The sequence below is a fragment of the Colletotrichum truncatum genome (genome assembly GCF_014235925.2).
Source record: "Colletotrichum truncatum strain CMES1059 chromosome Unknown Contig_0007, whole genome shotgun sequence".
NCBI classification, from domain to species: Eukaryota; Fungi; Ascomycota; class Sordariomycetes; order Glomerellales; family Glomerellaceae; genus Colletotrichum; species Colletotrichum truncatum.
The window spans coordinates 848613-868754 of NW_027222404.1; the positions used below are offsets into that span (position 1 = coordinate 848613).

At 49.4% G+C, this 20142-nt stretch overlaps 7 protein-coding genes across 7 annotated transcripts; 5 read left to right on the forward strand and 2 right to left on the reverse strand.

Moving 5' to 3' along the window:
• Window positions 1-6: 6 nt before the first annotated feature.
• Window positions 7-1244, forward strand: CTRU02_210621 (Demethylsterigmatocystin 6-O-methyltransferase 2; the record flags this gene model as incomplete). The annotated part of the gene is made up of 2 exons (XM_036722128.1): window positions 7-295; window positions 355-1244. The coding sequence occupies 2 exons, from the start codon at window positions 7-9 to the stop codon at window positions 1242-1244; spliced, it is 1179 nt and encodes a 392-aa protein (XP_036586500.1).
• Window positions 1245-2801: 1557 nt separating this feature from the next.
• Window positions 2802-4018, reverse strand: CTRU02_210622 (uncharacterized protein; the record flags this gene model as incomplete). The annotated part of the gene is made up of 2 exons (XM_036722127.1): window positions 2802-3680; window positions 3758-4018. 2 exons carry the CDS (start codon window positions 4016-4018, stop codon window positions 2802-2804), a joined length of 1140 nt encoding a protein of 379 aa, XP_036586499.1.
• Window positions 4019-5839: 1821 nt separating this feature from the next.
• Window positions 5840-7133, forward strand: CTRU02_210623 (Pth11-like integral membrane protein; the record flags this gene model as incomplete). The annotated part of the gene is made up of 3 exons (XM_036722126.1): window positions 5840-6141; window positions 6277-6461; window positions 6526-7133. 3 exons carry the CDS (start codon window positions 5840-5842, stop codon window positions 7131-7133), a joined length of 1095 nt encoding a protein of 364 aa, XP_036586498.1.
• A 2224-nt stretch (window positions 7134-9357) lies between these two features.
• Window positions 9358-11412, forward strand: CTRU02_210624 (modin; the record flags this gene model as incomplete). The annotated part of the gene is made up of 2 exons (XM_036722125.1): window positions 9358-10417; window positions 10469-11412. The coding sequence occupies 2 exons, from the start codon at window positions 9358-9360 to the stop codon at window positions 11410-11412; spliced, it is 2004 nt and encodes a 667-aa protein (XP_036586497.1).
• A 1268-nt stretch (window positions 11413-12680) lies between these two features.
• On the forward strand, window positions 12681-14355 carry CTRU02_210625 (uncharacterized protein; the record flags this gene model as incomplete). The annotated part of the gene is made up of 4 exons (XM_036722124.1): window positions 12681-12734; window positions 12794-13369; window positions 13418-13555; window positions 13609-14355. The coding sequence occupies 4 exons, from the start codon at window positions 12681-12683 to the stop codon at window positions 14353-14355; spliced, it is 1515 nt and encodes a 504-aa protein (XP_036586496.1).
• Window positions 14356-15668: 1313 nt separating this feature from the next.
• Window positions 15669-17913, forward strand: CTRU02_210626 (GTP binding protein; the record flags this gene model as incomplete). The annotated part of the gene is made up of 3 exons (XM_036722123.1): window positions 15669-15903; window positions 15963-16094; window positions 16160-17913. 3 exons carry the CDS (start codon window positions 15669-15671, stop codon window positions 17911-17913), a joined length of 2121 nt encoding a protein of 706 aa, XP_036586495.1.
• A 652-nt stretch (window positions 17914-18565) lies between these two features.
• On the reverse strand, window positions 18566-19504 carry CTRU02_210627 (60S ribosomal protein L13; the record flags this gene model as incomplete). The annotated part of the gene is made up of 5 exons (XM_070205484.1): window positions 18566-18961; window positions 19040-19198; window positions 19275-19321; window positions 19395-19428; window positions 19502-19504. 5 exons carry the CDS (start codon window positions 19502-19504, stop codon window positions 18566-18568), a joined length of 639 nt encoding a protein of 212 aa, XP_070060727.1.
• Window positions 19505-20142: the final 638 nt, after the last annotated feature.

Sequence of the window (20142 nt, forward strand, 5' to 3'; positions counted from 1 at the left end):
GAAACCATGTCTGAAGTGGATTCAATCATTGCAAGTCTAGACGACATCGACGTCTCGCTGTTCGATAACAATGCGGACCGCATCCGCGCCAGGGACGCCCTCAACAATGCTTTAAGACGCCTACAGAGCCCGTGGGACATTGCTTGGGACCACGTCATAGGCAACAGCTCTGGAAACGCCGCCATCAAGACACTCATTGACGTCGGCGTATTCAAAAGCTGGGCTGAGGCCGGCGGCGAACCCATTACTTGCACCGAACTCGCAAGACTCACTGGCAAGGATGAGACACTTATCAGTTAGTCATGTATGCGGCCCATGCTTGGTGTTATAAACTGACGACTCCGCAAACTAAAGGGCGGATGATGAGATGCATCGCAGGCCAATATCTCGTCATTGAAACAGATTTCGACACGTACGCCCGTACGCCCTGGGCGAAATCGCTTGGTGACGATCAGGGTTTGCGAGCGTGGTATGGCGGGTTCTACTCTCAACTCATCGGCCCGCTGCTCAGGACGTTGCCTGTGTATCTCAAGGAGGCGGGATACAAGAACCCGACAGATCACACCAACTGTAATTTCCAGCACTGGCAGGGGCCAGACTCGATGTTTTTCAACTACGTCGGTTCGAATCCTTTGCTGACAGCTGACTTCAACGACGCAATGGAGGGTAACTCGCGCGGAAATCTCACGGATTGGCCCAAGATATACCCCACCGAGACCCTCGTCGAAGGTGCCCTCCCCGGTCGAGCGGTGGTAGTCGACGTGGGCGGTGGTAAGGGACACGATTTGAAAAAGTTTCACCTTCGGAACCCAACGGTTCCCGCCAGTGATCTCATTCTGCAAGACTTACCCGCAATTTTGAAGAATGTTGAGAGGGACCCCGGGTTTACGATTCAAGAATACGACTTTTTCACACCGCAGCCCGTGAAAGGCGCCAGGGCTTATTTTGCACACGGCGTGCTTCACGACTGGCCTGAGCTAAAGGCGGTCGAGATTTTAAAGATTGTTGCTGAGGCTATGGACAAAGGGTACTCGAAGCTTCTCATTCATGAGAACATGATTAACGAAAGGAACCCTGTTGCGAGGGTTACGTCGTTGGACGTGCTCATGATGGGAGGGCTGGCGGCGGCCGAGAGGACGGAAAGCCAGTGGCGTAGCATCATCACTAGTGCCGGTCTGAAGATTGTCAAGATCTGGAGGGGAAGGGATATGGCTGAGTGTATTATTGAGGCGGAGTTGGTTTAGATGACGTATTTCGGGATGGCTGAGCTGCCTTTTACTGTACTTCTTGCATGTGCTATTTGAGAAAGAGCCATGAGTCTTTGATTAAATGAACATTAGATGTCTCCGAAACAAGTGGCAGCAGCTATTCATGCTTGCGAGTCAGAATGCCTTTGGCGCATAGAGTGAGAACCCAATGAACAGAAGAATCCCGTCCATTCATGGAATTGAGAAAAGAAGGCGTTAGACTACAATTGAGTTGGTTGACAGAATCCTGCAAAACGGCTCCATGACCAGTGGCGAGTCAACTGTCATAGCCTCAGTTTGTAGCCAAGGTCTACTCATACCTTATTTGCCAAGCACCTCCTCAGGAATGCGGCAATGACCCCAAACTTTCAGCGTCGTTTGGAAGCATGGCAGCGCTGGAGCCTAGATCATAGGTACCTCTCTCTTGGTAATGATCTAGACCAGGCTCGTGGTTCCAGTTATCACAAATGTCTTAATAAAGGATTGAAGATGTGAATTTCATGCCCGTCTTCAACTTGGTCAATTTTTCCACCACTATCGACGCCGAAATAGCAATGCTTACGGGCATGTCGAAGGCTGACTATACGTAAACATAACGTGTCTTGCATGAGCATGAATTGTGTTCTAATAGCTGCCCCTGAACGTTTATCCTCCTGGAGAACTGGCGAAACTGGCGAAGTTGGATAAAACGCTTGTCCTTCAACTATCACTATTACCAGCGCTCTAAATTTCAATGCTTCAGGGGTATGTCCATTAAGCTACACACATAGCCTTGATTTGAAATCCTCACAAATAGTCACCACACAGTTTGCTACTTGGTCATTCGATGAGGCAAGATAACCGGGACTAAGACGTGAAGGAGCCGAAAGCTGACGAGCCGGGTTTTACAGCCGGTAAAGGGACACACTGCCTTGATCTTGAGCGTTGTGACAGCTACACAAAAGATACGGGAGAAAACGGACAGTGACGGCAGCCAACGAATTGCCAATGATATGAGTGGCGTTATCGGTAATGGTTTCCAATGAGGACGAGAGGTCTCAGTTTAACGTTTGGGTGTCGATGTTGGGTACCTTAACAAATGAGTAAAGATACAGCGGGATTTAAAGGGGGAGCGAGGAATGTACCGTGTTGGTTGGCATATGGTCTAATAGACTAGGCAGAATGAGGGCCCGTTACGCATGTTGATCGACACCTATTTAGACGTTCGAAGATGTAAGGTTTACTGGAAAGAGAATAGTCGCTTTTTCACCTCACTCCCAAGGCCCTGGCGGGGCCGAACTGGATGGTGCAGCTGCAGGACACCAATTTCTGCCAACAGCAACTAGGCTCAGTAATTGACTTGGGATGAGCTCGTGGGCCAGCTAACCAACCAAGCCTAATTGTACTGTAGACTCATTTTCATGCACGGGCTTCAACGTTTCATTAATCAAAGGCTTCAAGTGGTAAGGCACACATCATTATCAGATTAGGGATGGTACTATTATGGGTATCCGCTCAACTCGTACACATGCTATACGTAAGTACACAGCTTCTCTCCATACTACTGTGGTCGCTCTATAGCGCCAGAATCCAGTCACGAAGGACCTTTTGGATCTCGTAGCTGTTCTTCTCCATGAAAAACATGTGACCATTACCGTGGATGCCAGCCTCACCAAGCTCGAGGTGCTCGGCCTTGCTGCAGCCAGCCTGCTGCAGGTACTCCACAGTGCAGTGGTCGTAGGGCGCGTGGTAGGAGGCCTCAGAGGTAACAAGGAGAATAGGCTTGCTGGCGAGGTTGACGAGCTGGCGGGGGGCAGGCTCCTCGGCTTGCAGCATGCACTCAACGTAGTTTTCGCCCTTGGCGGCGTAGGCCTGCTGAACGAGGTCGGTGGCCGGGTCCGTGACCTCTGGAGAGTAGGTAATAGGAATGTCGGTCAAGCCGTAAGGGCGGCCGGCCTTGGTGCTGAAGACGGCCTCGCGGAAAGGGGGGCCAGTGGGCTCGAGGAGGATCAGGGCCTTGGTGAGCTCAGGACGGGCATCGGCGATGATGATGGGCATGAGGCCGCCCTGGCTGTGGCCAAGAACGACGGCGGGGCGGCCGATCTTATCAAGAAGAAGAGCACCAGCATCCTGGACAGTCTTCTGCTGGTACGTGGCGTTGTTGACGAACTGGACATTGGAGCTGTAGAACTCGTCGAAAACGGCGTCGCCCATAACACCGGTGCCGGGCCATTGGGTATGGTTGATAGCTTGAGGCCAGAGCATGTAGTCCTTTACAGCAGTGAAGCGTTGTTGGATAATCTCAGCAGAGTAGGTTGATGGCTTGGACGCGCCATAGGCGGGCATCCAGGCGGAACGGCCACGGAAGGTCTGATCAACGATGTAGACCTCGAAACCTTGTCTCACAAAGTGAGAGGCCCAGCCACGACCGCCATCGGGCTTGTTGAGGAAGTTCTTCAAGCAACGTCAGCTAAGCTCGGAAGTAGAACCACAGCTTTTTAGGGCTATTGAGGGATCGACATAATACTTACGCTACCGGTCTGAGCTTGCCCGTGGATCAGGACGATCGGCGTCTCCTGGCTTACTCCGTTGACAGGAAGCAGCTTCTCAACGTACATCTGGTCCCGGAAGATGTGTCCACCGGAGCCATCGTCGACGTACCCTCCCCCGACGTAGAAGTAAGAACGAATGTAGGGGACCTCCGAGTCAATGCAGTTCTTCTCCGGGCTGGGGAGCGCGGAGGACTGGCCCAGCAAAGCGGCGGCCACGGCGGCTAACTTGAAGAACTGCATGGTGTGCTGCGTCGGTGTGTATCACTTTGATAGAGATGAGACACGGGTGCTAGCAATTGACCTAGACAGGAGACCCTTTGGAATAAGACGGAGGTAAGGAGATTGAACCAACGGGAAATGACTGAAAAAAAGAGCGACAATGGTTGGGTAGGGGATCAACAGACTTTCCGCTCACGCGACGTAAAGTGGCAACTCAATCGTTTTTATTAAACGAAAAAACCGCCTTGCCGAGAGGTCCGCTAGGCTATCTCAAAGGGCCCATTCTGAGTGATTTCCATGATAGGGCTGATGGAGCAGCCAAGGAGTGAAGTAATACGACGTCGAGACATGGCACATGGCTTTGCCGATGGCCTAAGCGAAGAAATCGCGGCTGTTACCTGAATGGCGGCAGTTGCCCGAGGAATTGAGGTACTTTGCGGCCACATCCCGATAACGAGAGGGTCTGGCCAACTTCACCGCATACCACAACCACGACGGTGGAACTCCGGGGCCAAAGTGGCGGGATGAGAGGTCACACAACATTGACTAATTTTGATCCATCGGGGATGTGGGCTTGGCCTGCCCATGCCATGTTGCAGAAGTGCTCCCCTGCGCGAGTCATTTTGCTGACAAGGGTAAGGATATTGTGCACTTGAAGGTCTCATCTACAATGGAGTAACCGCAGCATGAATTGGGCAACGTGGGTATTAAACTTCCTTACCGCAGAGCTGGATGCGGATCATTTCCGAGTATTAATCTCCGCGGGCTCAAAAAAGAGAAAAAAAAAGGTTCACTTTGAAAGGCGGCTGCCGTCTGTCACAGCTGTAAATTGACATCAAGAATTGGGGGCTAACTTCCATCAACTATTTATCTTGCAGAAAGAAAACAAGACTTCTTCTTCAGTGGAGAATTGTTGATCAACAAGCGGGTCAATATGTTGATTACAATGATCTCGGCCCATTTTTCTCACCCTGACTTTGGACCATCAGGCCCCCATCTAAACTCGCCTGACCTTCCCGTGTAACCAAGTCCATCTGCCAATTCTTCAACAAGTCTGTGGCTGTACTTCGTACGTTGTAATTCTCACTAGTCTCGCTAGTGCTCAGATCAACGGTCAAGCCATTCCTGATTTTGTCTAGTTGACATTTGCCCCAAAGTCTTCAAGCAACGTCCATGTCGCTGCCAGACTTCTTGTTGATTATCATTTCGCAGGAGTCTCAACGACTGTCCCCATTACAAACTTGTAGTTCGTGCTAATATTTTTCGTCTTCTATTCGACTATCAAACAATCGGCATCCTTCATTCAACAAAACAGCTTGCGGCACGCGAACAGGATTGCAGGACCCTTGCTTTAACATTGTATGTGAGTAACGCAGGGCCACGTAACCATCCTAGCAGCACAGGGCTTCTAGAAGTCTGAAGACCTGCTTGGGGAGTGCTCCACGGTGGATCGCAATCACACATCTAAGGGGAATCCAACAACCGACCTTCATCCGGAGGTGCAGGGAAAGTTAGGGTAGAAGACCGGAAGTCTCAAACCCTGATCCTTTCATCTACTCTTGCATTTCGCATGGAGAGAAGCTGGTTACACGGCAGGACTCCTCGGGGTGGCGTGGTAGCCTACTAGTGTATGTACTTCGTATGGCACCGGGATGGGGGAGGCAGAAGAAGGGCCTAAGCAGGGTCTCAATGCCTTAGTGTCCGTTGAACAATAGGATAATAATGGTTCATGAACTGCCCCGTCTGCACTGTTTTCGAAAGACCCTTTTTCGGTCGTCTCTTCTCTTTTGATTTTTCCCTCGTCCCACGCCGCTGTGCGAGAGTCTCGGAATCTCGCCGGCCATGGACGATCCGACCCTCCTCATCCATTGGCTCTTCAGCTGTCTGGCCCTCTCCATTATGGTTGCTCGGCTGGCCTGGAGGAGAATAGCTAGACAAGAGTACAACCTCGGTGACTGGCTCACAATTGCGGCCTGCGTCTGCGCACTGACTCGACTCGGCCTTATTCACGTGGTGTTAACCTGGGGAACGAACAATGTATCACCGAAATATCGACAGACTCATACATTTACGGACGAAGAGATCTACAGACGGGAGATCGGCAGCAAACTTTCCATTGTGAACCGGGTCTTTTACAACTCTTAGTCAGTTATACCTATTGCAACCCCATACGCCGCAAAAACCCCCCTGGGTTTTCTGCTCGCTTGTATGCCTTCTTCTGCAAGCATTCGAGTCAGGAAGGTTTTAAGGTTATGACCAAATTGCTAACTTGACCCAAGCCTTTGGTTACAGAAATTGGTTCTGCTGGATGTTTATCGGCGACTGCTTTTGAACTTGCGATATGAGAAGATCACTATCTGGACATTTTCCTTTGTTTTTTTCGCGACCTATGTCGCTTGCCAGGTGACGACATTCAGCGAATGCAACCCGTTTCATCTCTACTGGCAGGTTGTTCCTGACCCAGGTATGAAACTTTTCTTATGCTGTGTTGCGGCCACAGAATTATTACTGACGCTTTACCGCTCCAGGTTCTTGCTCAAAAGCCCAACTTCAACTTGTTGTTGTAGGCGTCCTCAACATCGTCACAGACTTTATGCTTCTCGTGCTCCCGATTCCATTGGTTGTTTCGCTAAAAACTCCATGGCAACGTAAAGTTCAGCTGTACGCCCTTTTCACGCTGGGCATTTTCATTATCGCAATTACGATTATTCGCCTTCCGATCAACATCACCAACAAAGACAGTCAAATTAACCGCACAACATGGGCTAGCGTCGAGTTGCTGACTGCGGCCCTTGTCGTCAACGCGCCAACACTCTATGGCATGTGGAACAAGAGGAGGCAGAAAAAGGCTTCGTCAAAGTCCCACGGGACTTCTGGGCTTCATTACTACGCTGGAGGCGGAACGCATGCGTTAACAATTCACCGGTCAACCGTTCGAGCAGGAGCCGAGGAAACCTACGCGATGAGCTCTAGGCGCAAAATTGGCCCCATGGAAGGAATCATGCAAACGAAGGAGGTGATTGTATCAGAATTCAGGCAAGATGGGGACCGGATAAACGGACGCTATGAGAACCTTCCAGATGACGCGGAGAACGCTTCTAATCACTCCAGCCAACACGGCATTCTGAAGAATTAATGGATAATCTCCTTGAATAGAACAATAAACCGACTAATGAACAACTTCACACCTAGGCTAAAGTACCTTATCTGACGTGACGTTCTACGAGCAACAAACGCAATGAGAGGATGGGGGAAGAAAAGAAGAGAAACAGAGGAAAAGCGACAGAAGAGCAACCAAAGGGTATTATAGCGGTTATCAAGTCTTTGATATGTCCCTGCGCAGGCATCGCACACAACGCTTCTTTTTCTTGAACTTGGAAAACTGCCTGAGTGTGTATAAATTAACAAGAGAAATTGAGGGGAAACCCCCATAAGAAAAAAAGGTAAAAAAAAAAAAAGAAAGAAAGAAATGGCTCGTTCTCCAGAACCGTCTCCCCCATATTACCACGCACAGACGACCCCCAGTCAGGCATTATCGGATGAACCGTAACGTCCCACACCCACTTCTGGGCACCCCCCACATTTGGGCACCCCATTTACACCAAAAACGCCGTTTTTCGAAATTCTATATTAAACTAACTACTATACTTACTAAGAAAAGAAAATATATATAAACTATGTTAAGTATAATTATAGCCATCTAATTTTTATAAAGGTTTAAATATAATAATAGTTATAATATAGAAGTTTAAAACTAAAAGCTTTAAAATGTTAGTAGATACTAGTAACTTACTAGTATTCCTTAACATTAGAAAAATATATTTTCGCTTATATATACTTATTTAAAAAATCTAGGAAATTAATATTTATACTTATTAAAAGTATATAATTATATCTAAAAGAGATTTAAAAGTATTACTTTAGTAAATATAGTATAATTAAGGGTTAAAATTCTATAATAGAAACTTTTCTTAAGGGAAATTTTAAAATATTATTCTAAGCTTAAAGAATTTTTTACTAAGTATAAGAATATATAAATCTACTATATCTTACTTAAAAATTCTAATCATATTAGTTAAATATCTCTACCTATTTTATATATTAAGATATAGGCTAGGTAAATTAGTATTATAAATGTTAAACCTTGAATTTATAATACTTATTATCAATAATACTAGTATATAGCTACTTAAGTATTATAATTAAGTCTTAATCTATTTAACATATATTTATTCTCTTTAATAAGTAAAGTATTTAGTTTAATATAGAATTTCGAAAAACGGCGTTTTTGGTGTAAATGGGGTGCCCAAATGTGGGGGGTGCCCAGAAGTGGGTGTGGGACGTTAATTCAAGGTTAGCCCTGGGTTACAAGGGCCTGGGCCAATCAGCTTCACAAGAAGTCAATCACTGAAATCCATTGGCTTCCTTATTAATACCCGTAATTATACAAATTTGGCATCACTAGATAGAGATTGCTGTTCTAAAGCTCACCTCTCGCATCGGGAATCGGTGTAGAGAATCAACATACAAACGGTGCAGGTGAAAATTGGTTCCAACAAGCATTCGCTTGACTGAGTTGCTCCACCAGGGATTCTGATCAGCACGATGAACAATCTCTTAACGATTGAAAATTTGTGTCGACTTCTGCAACGGAGTTGTGAAAATCAATTCAACCACCATGTGCCACTAGGCATTGATGAAGATCTTTGAATATACCAGAAATTGCCACCCATTAGATGCGAACATAAGAAATGACGAAGAATGATCCAATTTGAATAAGGCTTAGCTGCAGCCTGATTTTGACAGATGCTATGATGACGTATAGTATGAATGCCGGGATGTTCTTTCGTGTTACCACCCATGTGAGACACTATGGCGGCAAAGTTGCAGCCAGTCAGCAACTATTAGATATACAGCCACCATTATTGCGAAGAGGCCACCAATAGGGACCTTTCATCAGCAGCAGGCTGTGAACTCCTTGCGACGCAAATTCCATTACCTGCGCCATGAGCTGATATGGGCCCCGTGATGCATAACTCCAGGGGTTCATGCATTAGCGACGTCCAGCTGCAGTCGCAATTCTCTTTCGGGCGGTGCGGCCCGGGACACTACCTAAAAGTCGACGACACCCAACTTCTGGTACAACCGCTTTTATCTGGTTTTCATCCTTCTTCGCGCTATTTCTCTGATTACCTCTGTGTCAACGAAACATCCGGCTTAGTGAGCCACAGGTTGCGAGACCAAACACGTGTAAGCCATTTATATCAAGTTGCCAACACAAAGAATAGCTACCATTCTTTCAAGTTTACCCCCAAACCCAAGCGCCGTCGCCTTTTCGGCCACTGCCCTTGTCCATCTAAATGTCGGACAACGATAATGATAATGAGCTTCGGGTGGCGGGAGCCGCACTGGCTATTGCCATTGCGGCATTTCTTGCTGCGATGCTCCAGCTTGTCCAGGCTCTTTTTGCTTCTGCGAGAGGTCTTCCCAATTGCGACAAGAGGGTGATTGGAGACTGGGCGCAGTACACAGTACACAGACTCAGGCTCAAGCAGTTGAGACTCGAGGTCGAATTTGAGGCGCCTGTTATTTTCTTGGCGCCTGAATCTCAAACCAAGGGCCCGGTCAAAGACGAGAAAGTGTCCACGAAGGAGGTGTGGCACGCTGAGGGGACACAATCCAGCTGTAAAATGAGTCGTATTTCTTGGAATGATGATGTGATACGAAAGATAAAAGAAGACGGTACACGAAGCGAAGAGATTCACACCGTCGATAACGCGCGTGCTACGTGGGTATGGTTGCTCGTCGCTGTTGAGAGAATGGAAAAAGAATCAAAAGAGTGGGAAAACTTCAAGCAGAACTTGGAAGAAGGGCAACCAGAACACGACCCTCCAACTCTCACGGTGAAAATGCAGGTTAAAAAAACGAGCTTCGATACAAACCCAGAAATTAAGAAACCGTTCGCAACTACAACCATTTCCCATCTGGTCGAGCTTGCAGCAGTGCTTGGGTTGTACTGGAAGGTATTCGACAGGGACGACAACCGATACCGGGCTGAAGGGAATGGCTATAGCCTTACGGGATCTCGCATATCCGACTTTGGAGTAGTTTTTGTCTTTGAAAAGACAGGTCCAACGGTTTTCGAAGCAAATCGTATCATTCCGACGTCTGAAGTAAAGGAACTATGTTTTGGTAGAGTTCCCACATTATACCGGCCCAAAAGTAGCGATAAACCGGAAGATTTGGAATGGCAAAATATCCAGAAAACATCATCCGGCAATTCGGATTTAAAAGTCGAAATTCTACAACTGGGAAGCCGAGATGAGATTGCAGAAACTCTCACCCAAATCGGATGCAATGTTGGGACAACGCTCTTTTACAAAGATAAAAACAAACATCAACATGATCATCTATTCCCAGGTGTGTAAAGGCATTTACATGGAGATCATAGGGAAGCTAACTGCGCGTCAGTAACTTTTGAGGTTATGGGGATGCTTGCTAGAACGTTGCACATCAAGGATCGGTGTTTTACATTCTTGCCGAACCCTACCATATATCGCTGGAGCAGAGACTCTTTCTCAATATTACGTCTTCTGGGCGCATTCACAGACTTTCTTGAGCGAGACCACGACACAATTCGCAGAGCAAATACGAAGCCCAGCGAGGAAATCAAAGTAGAATTCGACCATGTTGACTCTCTTTCGCAAATGGCGAATACTCTATGGGAAGATTTGGAAACCGGCGGAGACCTCACGTACCACCAGATGAATCACCTGCACAAAGCCATAGACTTAGCAGATAGTATACTTACAGCAGGCGAGTCACCGTCAACAAACCAGACGGTGGTCTTGGACGTGCTACGTCGCCATCTGCAGGAGGTTTTAGCAGCAATCAATAAAGGCCCGGAAAAAGACGGCAACAGAATCGCAGACGGGCGTGTATCCTTTAGTGCTCTTTTCAAAGGCCCGTTAGAGAAGAGAGAACAAAGATTCATGGAGATATACTTTGATCAAGTTCTCCTCCGCGTTGTACCCACAACCACCACCGACACGGAGTCTGGTGATCAAGAGCAGGTTTCACGGGCGATTCATGAAGATAGAATCGCACGGTCCAGCAACGGACATGTGGCTAATGGCGCCTTGCCATTCTCACATACTCCTAGTATATCACCGACAGACCCGTCGCCCGGCCTTACTCAAAGGGTTACATGGCCAAAACCGGCAGGAGCGGCAAGAGATGATCCAAAGTTGAGGATCATTGCCAAGGAGCCGATTGAGATGCAACGTCTTACAATATGGTATACGCTAGTGTTTCGTATGATTTGCTGGCTGATGCTACATGACTTTGACAAACGAGATGTGCAAGTTCCAAACAGCGACTTGATGGGCAACAGGCAGCCCGTATTCATTACATGATGTGTCGATGAGGAGTTTCAGGATTTCATGGGCTTCCGATTCCACTATATTATAAAAACATTCGTTGGTTATTGCCATTGGCGTTGGTTTGCCTGCTGATTGAACTATGATACCATCTTTTCTCAAGCATTGGGCTTTTGAATTTCTTTCTAGTGCCGCTTTTAACTTCATTTCAGCCCGCTGGTCTTTGCTTGAAGTCATTGCGGGCAGCTACTCACGTTTTCGATGGAAACGATTAAAACGAGTCGTACATTCTTTCCACCGTGGAAGTCTCTCAGAACAAAGTGGCAAAAAGCTTAGAAATCCTCAGCTGATAAGCGGTGGCAGCCCTTGAAAGTATTTGGTTCGCTCCGCTGTCTAGGGAACTAGTTCTTTGTCCGATATACTACCTCATAGCAAAAGTTAAAAAGTTCAGCTTCCTTCAGCCTCAACAAACAAATATTTGCTGTTGCATGAGAAACACAAGAGGTATCATTCCACTCTATAGTTTCCAGGAGGGCCTAAGTCAAGACGCTTGGCTGTGTTTCGACGTCAAAAATGTAGAGCTAGACTTACCCGTGTTCCTTGGGTTTCAGGCGGAATTATCAGACGGAGGCCCGTGCAATGAAGCCTTCTATGCATCTATTATAATTGCTGCCGAATAAGGAGTGGACTTCCCCCCGGAACCCAATGGGGGGTAAGGAAGCTTATTTAGACTGCACGACCCCTCATGTTATTTTTCATGTTGGAATGACGCCCGCGACTAACTATACCATAGATTATTCATTTTTTAAGGTTTCAGCGCCTTGGTCGTGAGACACAGCCCATTCTTGTCGTAAAAGAGGTCCTTTGAAGCCGGAGGAAATGGCACGACTTGCTGCGTACATGACCGTTTTCATCATCTGTTAGCACACCAGGCGGTTTAGTAATTCGCCTAGTGGGAGGTTATCGGTGCTAGCCTTACACATGCGCGCGCGTCGATCGTACCACCACAACTCTCCAACCACATATGCCTACCAGCTTACCCGGTCTTCAGTTACGATTGCAGTGTCGCTCGTTCTTCTTTTATTGGAAGTAGTGGAAGAATTGCCGATGAACTAAGCTTCGGTCTCAGACACTGGACGACACTCTTACTCGGAGCCAGTTGACTTGTGGTAGCAAAAGCGTCTTGTCGTCTATCATTTGCAGCACGAAACCCTACGCAAGGCTACCGTTCCCTGACCTAGCACACCTTGGGGTTGATCACATATGCGCATACAAGGTCAGGTTTCCCTTTGGGCTCACATATCATGGGGTGTCGACCATCGGGGAGCTGCTTCGCCTGCAAGGCAAGGAAAGTCAAGGTAACCCAGACCAGTATTGGTGCATATTATTCAAGCGTCTTGACTAAAATGCCTCTCAGTGTGATCTACAGAAGCCGTCCTGCAACCGCTGTACGGCATTAGGAAAGGTATGTCCTGGTTACTCGGACCCGTGGACAGCAGTCCATCGCCAGCAGAATGCCTCGGCGGCACGACAAGTCCAGGTGCGGGTTGCCAAACGCCTTAAAGAAAGAGGTAGCTCGACGCACTCTGTTAATATCAACGGGGACTCACCCGAGAGCCAAAGAGGCGACTCGTCAGAGGAAGACAACACCGTCAAAACACTACCAGCCATGAACTGTATCATTCAGAGTGACTACGAAGTTTATTCAGTAACACATTTCCGCTCAAACTACACCTCTGCCAAAGAGATTGCCTTTTTCGATGTCTTGCTGGACCTAAAACCGCCAAGTGACTCCTTAGATGTCTTTGAGGAAGTTGTCAAGGCCACAGCCTTAGCCAGCTCATCTCTTCAACTGGGCCAGCCGGGCATGATATTACGAGCGAGGCAGCACTACTCCAAAGCAATAGTAAAACTCGGCTCAGCCCTAAATGACCTCAACAAGGCCAAAGACGACTCAGTTGTTGTAGCACTACTTACTATGGGTCTCTATGATGTAAGTCAAGTAAAGGATTTTCCTACGGGCCGATCTCACGCAGTTTAGGCTATACTACCTGAGCAAACACCGGCAAGAATAGCGTCGCGCTGCCGTGGATCTCTCGCTCTTCTCAGATACAGAGCCGAGCACGGACTTGCAACCTCACTCGACCGATCATCATTGGCATTTGTCGCTCACCTGGCTGTAAGTTTCTCCCGAGCTGACACATTGAATCTCTACAGCTAAGAAAATAAAAGACACTGGAGACGTTCATCGGGCATGAAGGCCGGTCCCCCATATTGATGGCCCTAACCAAAGCTGAATGGGCCCCAGGGGGTATAATTGAGCCACTACTTGCTCGCACCATATGCTACAAAGATGAAGTTCAAAAGATTTTATCGAACCCAGATGTACACGGCGAATCCGTTGAATACACGACGAGCGTGTTCAAAAGGGGAATTCGCATCATTCGCGATTTGGAGGTGGCCGCCAACTACAGGATCACAAGTCCTAGCCCCCGGAGCATATCCAGCGAAGATGGGCTAGAAGACTATACTAATACCTTTAACAATCTGCTGAATCGCAATTCGGACACGGGCAACGCGATTGCAAAGGGGCTTTATCTCACGGTTAGGCTTCATATCATCGAGCAGATATTTAGCCTTCCTATCGCCCTCGGGCAACTAACGCGAGAGCAATTGCGCACGCTTGCTGACTTGCCGCATGGACTTACAGCTTTGGAACAAGTCTGCGAACAGATTCGTGTCGTTTTCGGATTCGACGGGAGGGTTTCCGTTTGTAAAGGGCAAGGTCTTGGATTTCAGGCATGGTGCATGTTCTGGCCCTTGATTGCCACTCTGAATTCCTCTTTCGTGGACAAACAAACAAGATTATGGTGCATGGACAAGATCTCCATGGTGAGCCAGGCGTCAGGATTTGGGTTGGCTATGTATCAGATGGGATGGTTTACGGGAGGGCCTACGGAAATACCTACTACCAACTAATAGCAATTGCACACGGTTATTTCGTACAACCTGCCGACATCTGGAGTAGACAGGCGTCATAGGTAATACACCAATTCAACCTCAAGTTGTTGGGAAGCAAGTTTTGCGGAAGCAAGTTTTGCGTTTCAGCCTTCCTTGTTATTTACACCGCGTTTTTCGGACCCATTCTGCTTCTATTACTGAAAGACTATGGTTAGCTTCGATTTTGTCTTCATCTAGCGTCCATTTATAAAGTGTGCGATAGTCCCATCTCTCGCCATCAGAGGTTACTTTCTCGTCGCTAGCGACAGTAGCAAATCATTCCGACGCCTAGGATTGGCACGCTTCCCGACTATTGTTTTCGTTTCTTCGATTACACTTTACCAACAGTGGACACTCGAAGCATGTTTTTACGGGGATCTCCATGCGTTAAACTGCCCGTGTATCTTTTACTCTTGAAAACTGGGTGCCGTTGCACATATTCGCAACACCATTCGAACTTCTGATGGACGTGTCGCCTCTGCACGTGATGTGGGCTACTGAACGCACCAACCTCAACCTTCGTTATAGTCGTGAACTATGTGATAAACTGAATTATAAACATTCAAGATTTGCCGTTGGTTGCATACTATAATCATTCTCTTTGGTGCCTAGTGGTTATGGTGAACCATGTGCTCAAGCTGTGCCTTCAAAGTGTGGATCAAGGAATGAGGAGATAGTAGATAATGTCACCTTAAACTCTGTCATAGGACTACTGTAGCTTCTTGGAGATACTATACATGTTTTCTGCATTCAGGTAAGGTGTCTTGAATGTGGAATCAAATTTAACAATCTTTTAAGGCAAGACTTGAAGGCCAACAAGTTTACCTGTTTCTAGAGTTCTGAGGAGGAGATCAAGAAGTCTTACTCCCACAACAAAGCTGGTTAATCAGAATAATAACATACTCCAAAATGTTCTTTTACATGCAGCATCTTAGTGTTGCAATATCTGGTATGGACCGAACCGTCCGACGTGCCTATCATCATCCCAGTCTTTACATCATCTCGCACAAACGCTCCAAAACGGGCGACCCACAATAGCTCTCATGCTAAAACCAATCAAATTCACCAGTGTCAACCCCACATGCTCAAGATTCACGCCAAACAGGAACTCATCCTAACTCGGGACACCCAGCCGACTGCAACACGCAAGCCAGAAGGTGGCAGCAACCAATCACAAAACCAAGCGCTTACCATTGACATTCCGGCGAGGGATGTTCTGAAGACGAAGTTTAGTTCCCAAACGAGTCTCAGTGAGCTTATTTAGTTGCGATTAAGGAAAGAAAAGACCCATCATGGCCGAACAGCCTCAAGCGCCTCAGGTCTCGGGCAAAGCCATGACGCCAGAGGGCATCGCAGCCCTGTTAGCTTCTGCCTCATCATGGGCAGATCCCGGCGCCCAGGATCAAGGCATGGCTCACAGGACTACGTTATTGGGCGACGTTCTATTTACTGCGCAGCAGCTGTGGTTTGCGGGGAGCGAGGAGCTTGATCTTGTTGCGGAGAAGCTAGGCGACGGGAGTCGAGATGGTGAGCGGATCAACATCTATGAAGGGAGCCATGCACGTTGTACTGACATGGTATGGTAGCTTCATGGAGACTTCCATTAGGAGACTCAGGGATTCTCGACTTCTTCCTTACCGTCGTCGCGGTACAGGGCTTACGCCCGGCGCTGAAAAGGCACACCTTGCGTCTTATTGGGAACGCATGTGCCGATACAGGTATATATCACCTTTATAACCTTCACTCGCAATCATCTATACCGAGACGCAGCTAACATCACCAGATGAAAACCGTGCTCGCGTCGTGGCCTCGAACGCGCTCCCGTCTATCATCGGCTTCCTCGCGGATGATGAAGCCCTACCCTTCGCCATCCCCGTCCTCTACAACATCCTAGTTGACTATGAGCCAGCCCAGCAGGCAGCAAGTGCCTCTTCACTTAGTCTGGCCCTCGTAGACCTACTCACCAGCCCACGCCTCGCACACGTTCAACACCTGGTAGGCATCATCAGCAAAATCCTTGCCCTACTCGCGACTCACGACACGGAAGCAACCCTGGCACCGCCTCACACCCCAGCCGTCCTCCTTACGATCGCCTTAAATCCTACCACCGACGCAGAAGACTTCGTCTCTCTGACAGCCGTCGCGCTGGCGTATCTCACCCACGCGCCCATCCAAGAGGCCCTCATCACGACAAACTCCGTCCCCATCCTACTAGCGACCTTCTACCACCTGCAAACCCAACTCGAGACAGTGAGGGTGGAAGATGAAGACGCCGCAGTCCAGCTCCAAGCCCTTCCGCAATCCTTCGTTCAGGTTCTAGCAGACATTTCTTATGCAGACAGCTTCACCATTTACAACCCCATCGGCTCCCCAGTTCTCCAAACTCTCCAATCCTGGCTGTCCACGCCCAACGTCCACCTTCAATCCGCCGCCTGCCTATGCCTAGGCAACGTCGCGCGTTCCGACGATGCCTCCGTGGCCTTCGTCAAGAACCACGCCGTCCACGTACCTCTAGTCTCCCTACTCAAAATCTCCAAAGATTCGATCCTTCTCCACTCCGCCATCTCATTCCTCAAGAACCTCGCAATCCCCTCGCAGAACAAGGCCGCACTAGGCGAGGCCGGCCTGCTAGAAGCCGAAATACTCCCACGGATCTGGGCACTGGACATCAACCCGCAGGTCCAGTTTTCCGCCGTCTCCCTGACGCGGCTGCTGCTCGTAAACACCCCCTCCAACGTCCGCCGCCTCTGCGCCCCGCTGAACCCGGACCCCCTCTCCCCCTCTCACGACACGACGCATTTCCACCGCCTTCTCGACCTTTTTGCGCGCTGCGACGCGGAACACACCAAGACAGAAGCAGCACGTGCCGCAGCGGCGGTCTGCCGTGTCTTGCACACCACACCGATCTCACCCGTGCTGCCAGAATGGGACCCCGCAGAAGATGGCTACGTGTTCCGGCCCGAGAAGCCTCTTTCGCCCTCGGCTATGGCGGAGGCGGACACCGACGGCGGCGCAAGGAGAAGAGAAAAGTTCTACCGTCAGCATGCGGCTATTAACAAGGCCCTCGCGTTCCTAGTCACGCAGACCAAGTTCCCTGTGCTCCGGAGCGAGGCATGGTTCGTCTTTGCGCTGATGTGCCGCGCCAGCGACGGCGCCGCAGTTGTGATTCGCGCGCTGCAGGTGCCAGGGGCGTTCGAGGCTCTGACGGAAGCGATTACGGGACAGAGTTTCTCCGGCGGAGAGACGCAGGAGAAGGCCATTGCGAGCGGCCAGGAAGCCGTGATTGTGGGTGCTGGCGCTGGTGCGGGGGACAGTACGGCGTTAGTGGATGGGCTGGGGTTGGAGCCGCAACAGGCGGACCCTTCGCAGGCGGCTGGGATGAAGAAGGTCGATCGAGAGAACGGGTTGGTTATGGTCTCAGAGCTGGTCAAGAACCATGCAGATGAGTTGCCTCCCGTGAGAAGGGCAGCATTCGAAGAGATGTTAAGGCAGGGCGGAGAGTTGCTTGTGGATGAGAAGGGGAAGGGTAAAGCATGAAGGACATGATACCGATGATGAATGATAAGCAGCATGGCACCACCGATGTATTAAAGACCCTTAGCAACACGGGTAACATGGAATAGAAGAATTCGCACGATGGCAATATGGCATGATATGACACCAGCCAAAAGTGCGATTGCCATACAAGTTAAGCATGAGCAGCAATTACCGAGTTGACGGTGAGGCGTTGGCATGGAGATTTCACAGCATCACAAATATGACTTGGCAAGAGCATTGGGGGACAAAAGCCGATGAATCAATCCATAGTCTACTCCTGTCACATTAGACACATGATACACGTCACGTCGTTTTCATCTGGGCGTTCCCCCCGGAGAGCAACAACACAAGCGGGCGTGATCAATGCAATAGTTTCTTTATGACCTTGTCCTGAGTATCTCTCATTCCACTGAACCCACGCCAGGCCAGCAAGAAAAACCCGAACTTCTAGACTTTTTTTTCCCTCGCCCAGAAGTTTTGTGTTGTATGTTTAACGTGTCGAAAGCAGCAGCCGAAACCCGATTCCATGCACATAAAATGCATTGCCGTAGCAGCTGCAGCAGCAAACATAACCCCCCGACACCACAAGAGACGACACCAGCCAGAGAGCAGAGAAGCAGCAAGAAGAAACACAACGCCCAGGGCGCTACGCTTATTTCTTGGCAGCCTCGGCCTCGGCGGCATCGCGGGCACGCTTCTCCTTCTTGCCCTGGTTGCGGGCCTCGGCTCTGGCGAGGCGGAGAGTGCGGTAGGCACCGCCCTCGGCAGCCTTGGGGACGTCGGACTTGGCGATCTCGGAGAAGCCGGAGGCGACCTTCTCGATGGGGAGGGCGGCGGAGATGTTGGTGATGGTCTCGGTCTTGGAGAGATCGACCTTGGAGTCACCCTGCTTGGGCTTGTTGGAGCGGCGGGGGAAGACAACGAGGCGCTCCTTGTAGGCCTTGAGGCGGGCAACGTTGGCGGCGAGGGACTCCTCGCTCAGGTTCTGGCGGCGGCCATCGACGGCAATGCCGATGGTGGGAGCGTAGAGGCGGGGGATGCCAGCAGCCTGTTTGTTTTGTTAGTTTCCTGTCTTCCTTCCTGTTCGGCCATTCTGTGCCCCTCCATCCGGGTCGGGAAGTCGTACCTTGAGCTCAGCCAGGGTGAAACCGCGGCCCTCACGGAGCTTGCGGTTGTACTTGATCGTAGGGCATCGGACGACGGGGCGGAGTCTGTCGACGGGACGGGGAGCAACCTTAGCAGCCTTGGCCTGACGGGCGACACGGCGGCTGTGCTTCTTGCCGGCCTGTTGTGATTTTCCAAAGTCAGAATCCAAATGTGTCTTCCACTAACGATCCAATTCTTTCTGGTCGCAATCATACCTGGTCGAAGTGCGTCCGGACCCGGCGCTGCCAATCCTTGCGGAAGTCTGTTTCGTGTTTGTCAGTTGTGGTGTTCTCGATATGTCGTCGTCGCTCTTTCGCGGGAGGAGGAATTCTCACGGTTGTGGGGGATCTGCTGGTTGTGTGCGATCGCCTGGAAAATAACAATGTCAGTGGCTGCGACGGCAATGCCTTCGTCGGCGACTGTTAGGGGCGTATCGACGTACCATTGTGCCTGTGTCGCGATCAAAGGGTTAGTAGTCCTGGGCCGTCGTCGAGATGCTGCTGGAGGCTGGAAATTTCCTGGTTGACGACGAGTCAAAATCTCTGGAGGGCATGAAAACCCTACGAAAAGCCCGGTACGTACTGGAAATTTTGGTGCGGGACAAACTGCAAATTGTGATTGGTCAACTACCCGTCTACTGTGACAGGGCCAGCAGAACAGGCGACGGCAGAACCTTAGTCCGTTTGTGGTGAATGTGGCTGAACCAAGTGGATACTCGGTGAAATTTTCTAGCCAGTACGTACCCTTACTGATCCCGACCCGTCCCCAGAAATCTATAAAATCCCACCAACCTCACGCAACCCTCTACCAGATTCTTTTGAAAGGCATACTTACCTTGTCCGGCTTTCGGGGGCTCAAGAATTCCTGAAAGCAAAGGGAGAGGCCTGCATTGCACATCGCGGAGTCGATCCCTTTCGATTGCCCTTCGGGGCCGTCGCGGGCGCAATTTTTGATTTATGCCTTGTTTTCATTGTGTGCTCTGCCTTGCGCAGGGTCATGAAGAAGACGTTGATGTCTAAGGAAGACGGAACTCGAAGCTCGGTAGATGTTGGAGTTCCTGTGTGTAGCCATTTTGAATCTTGC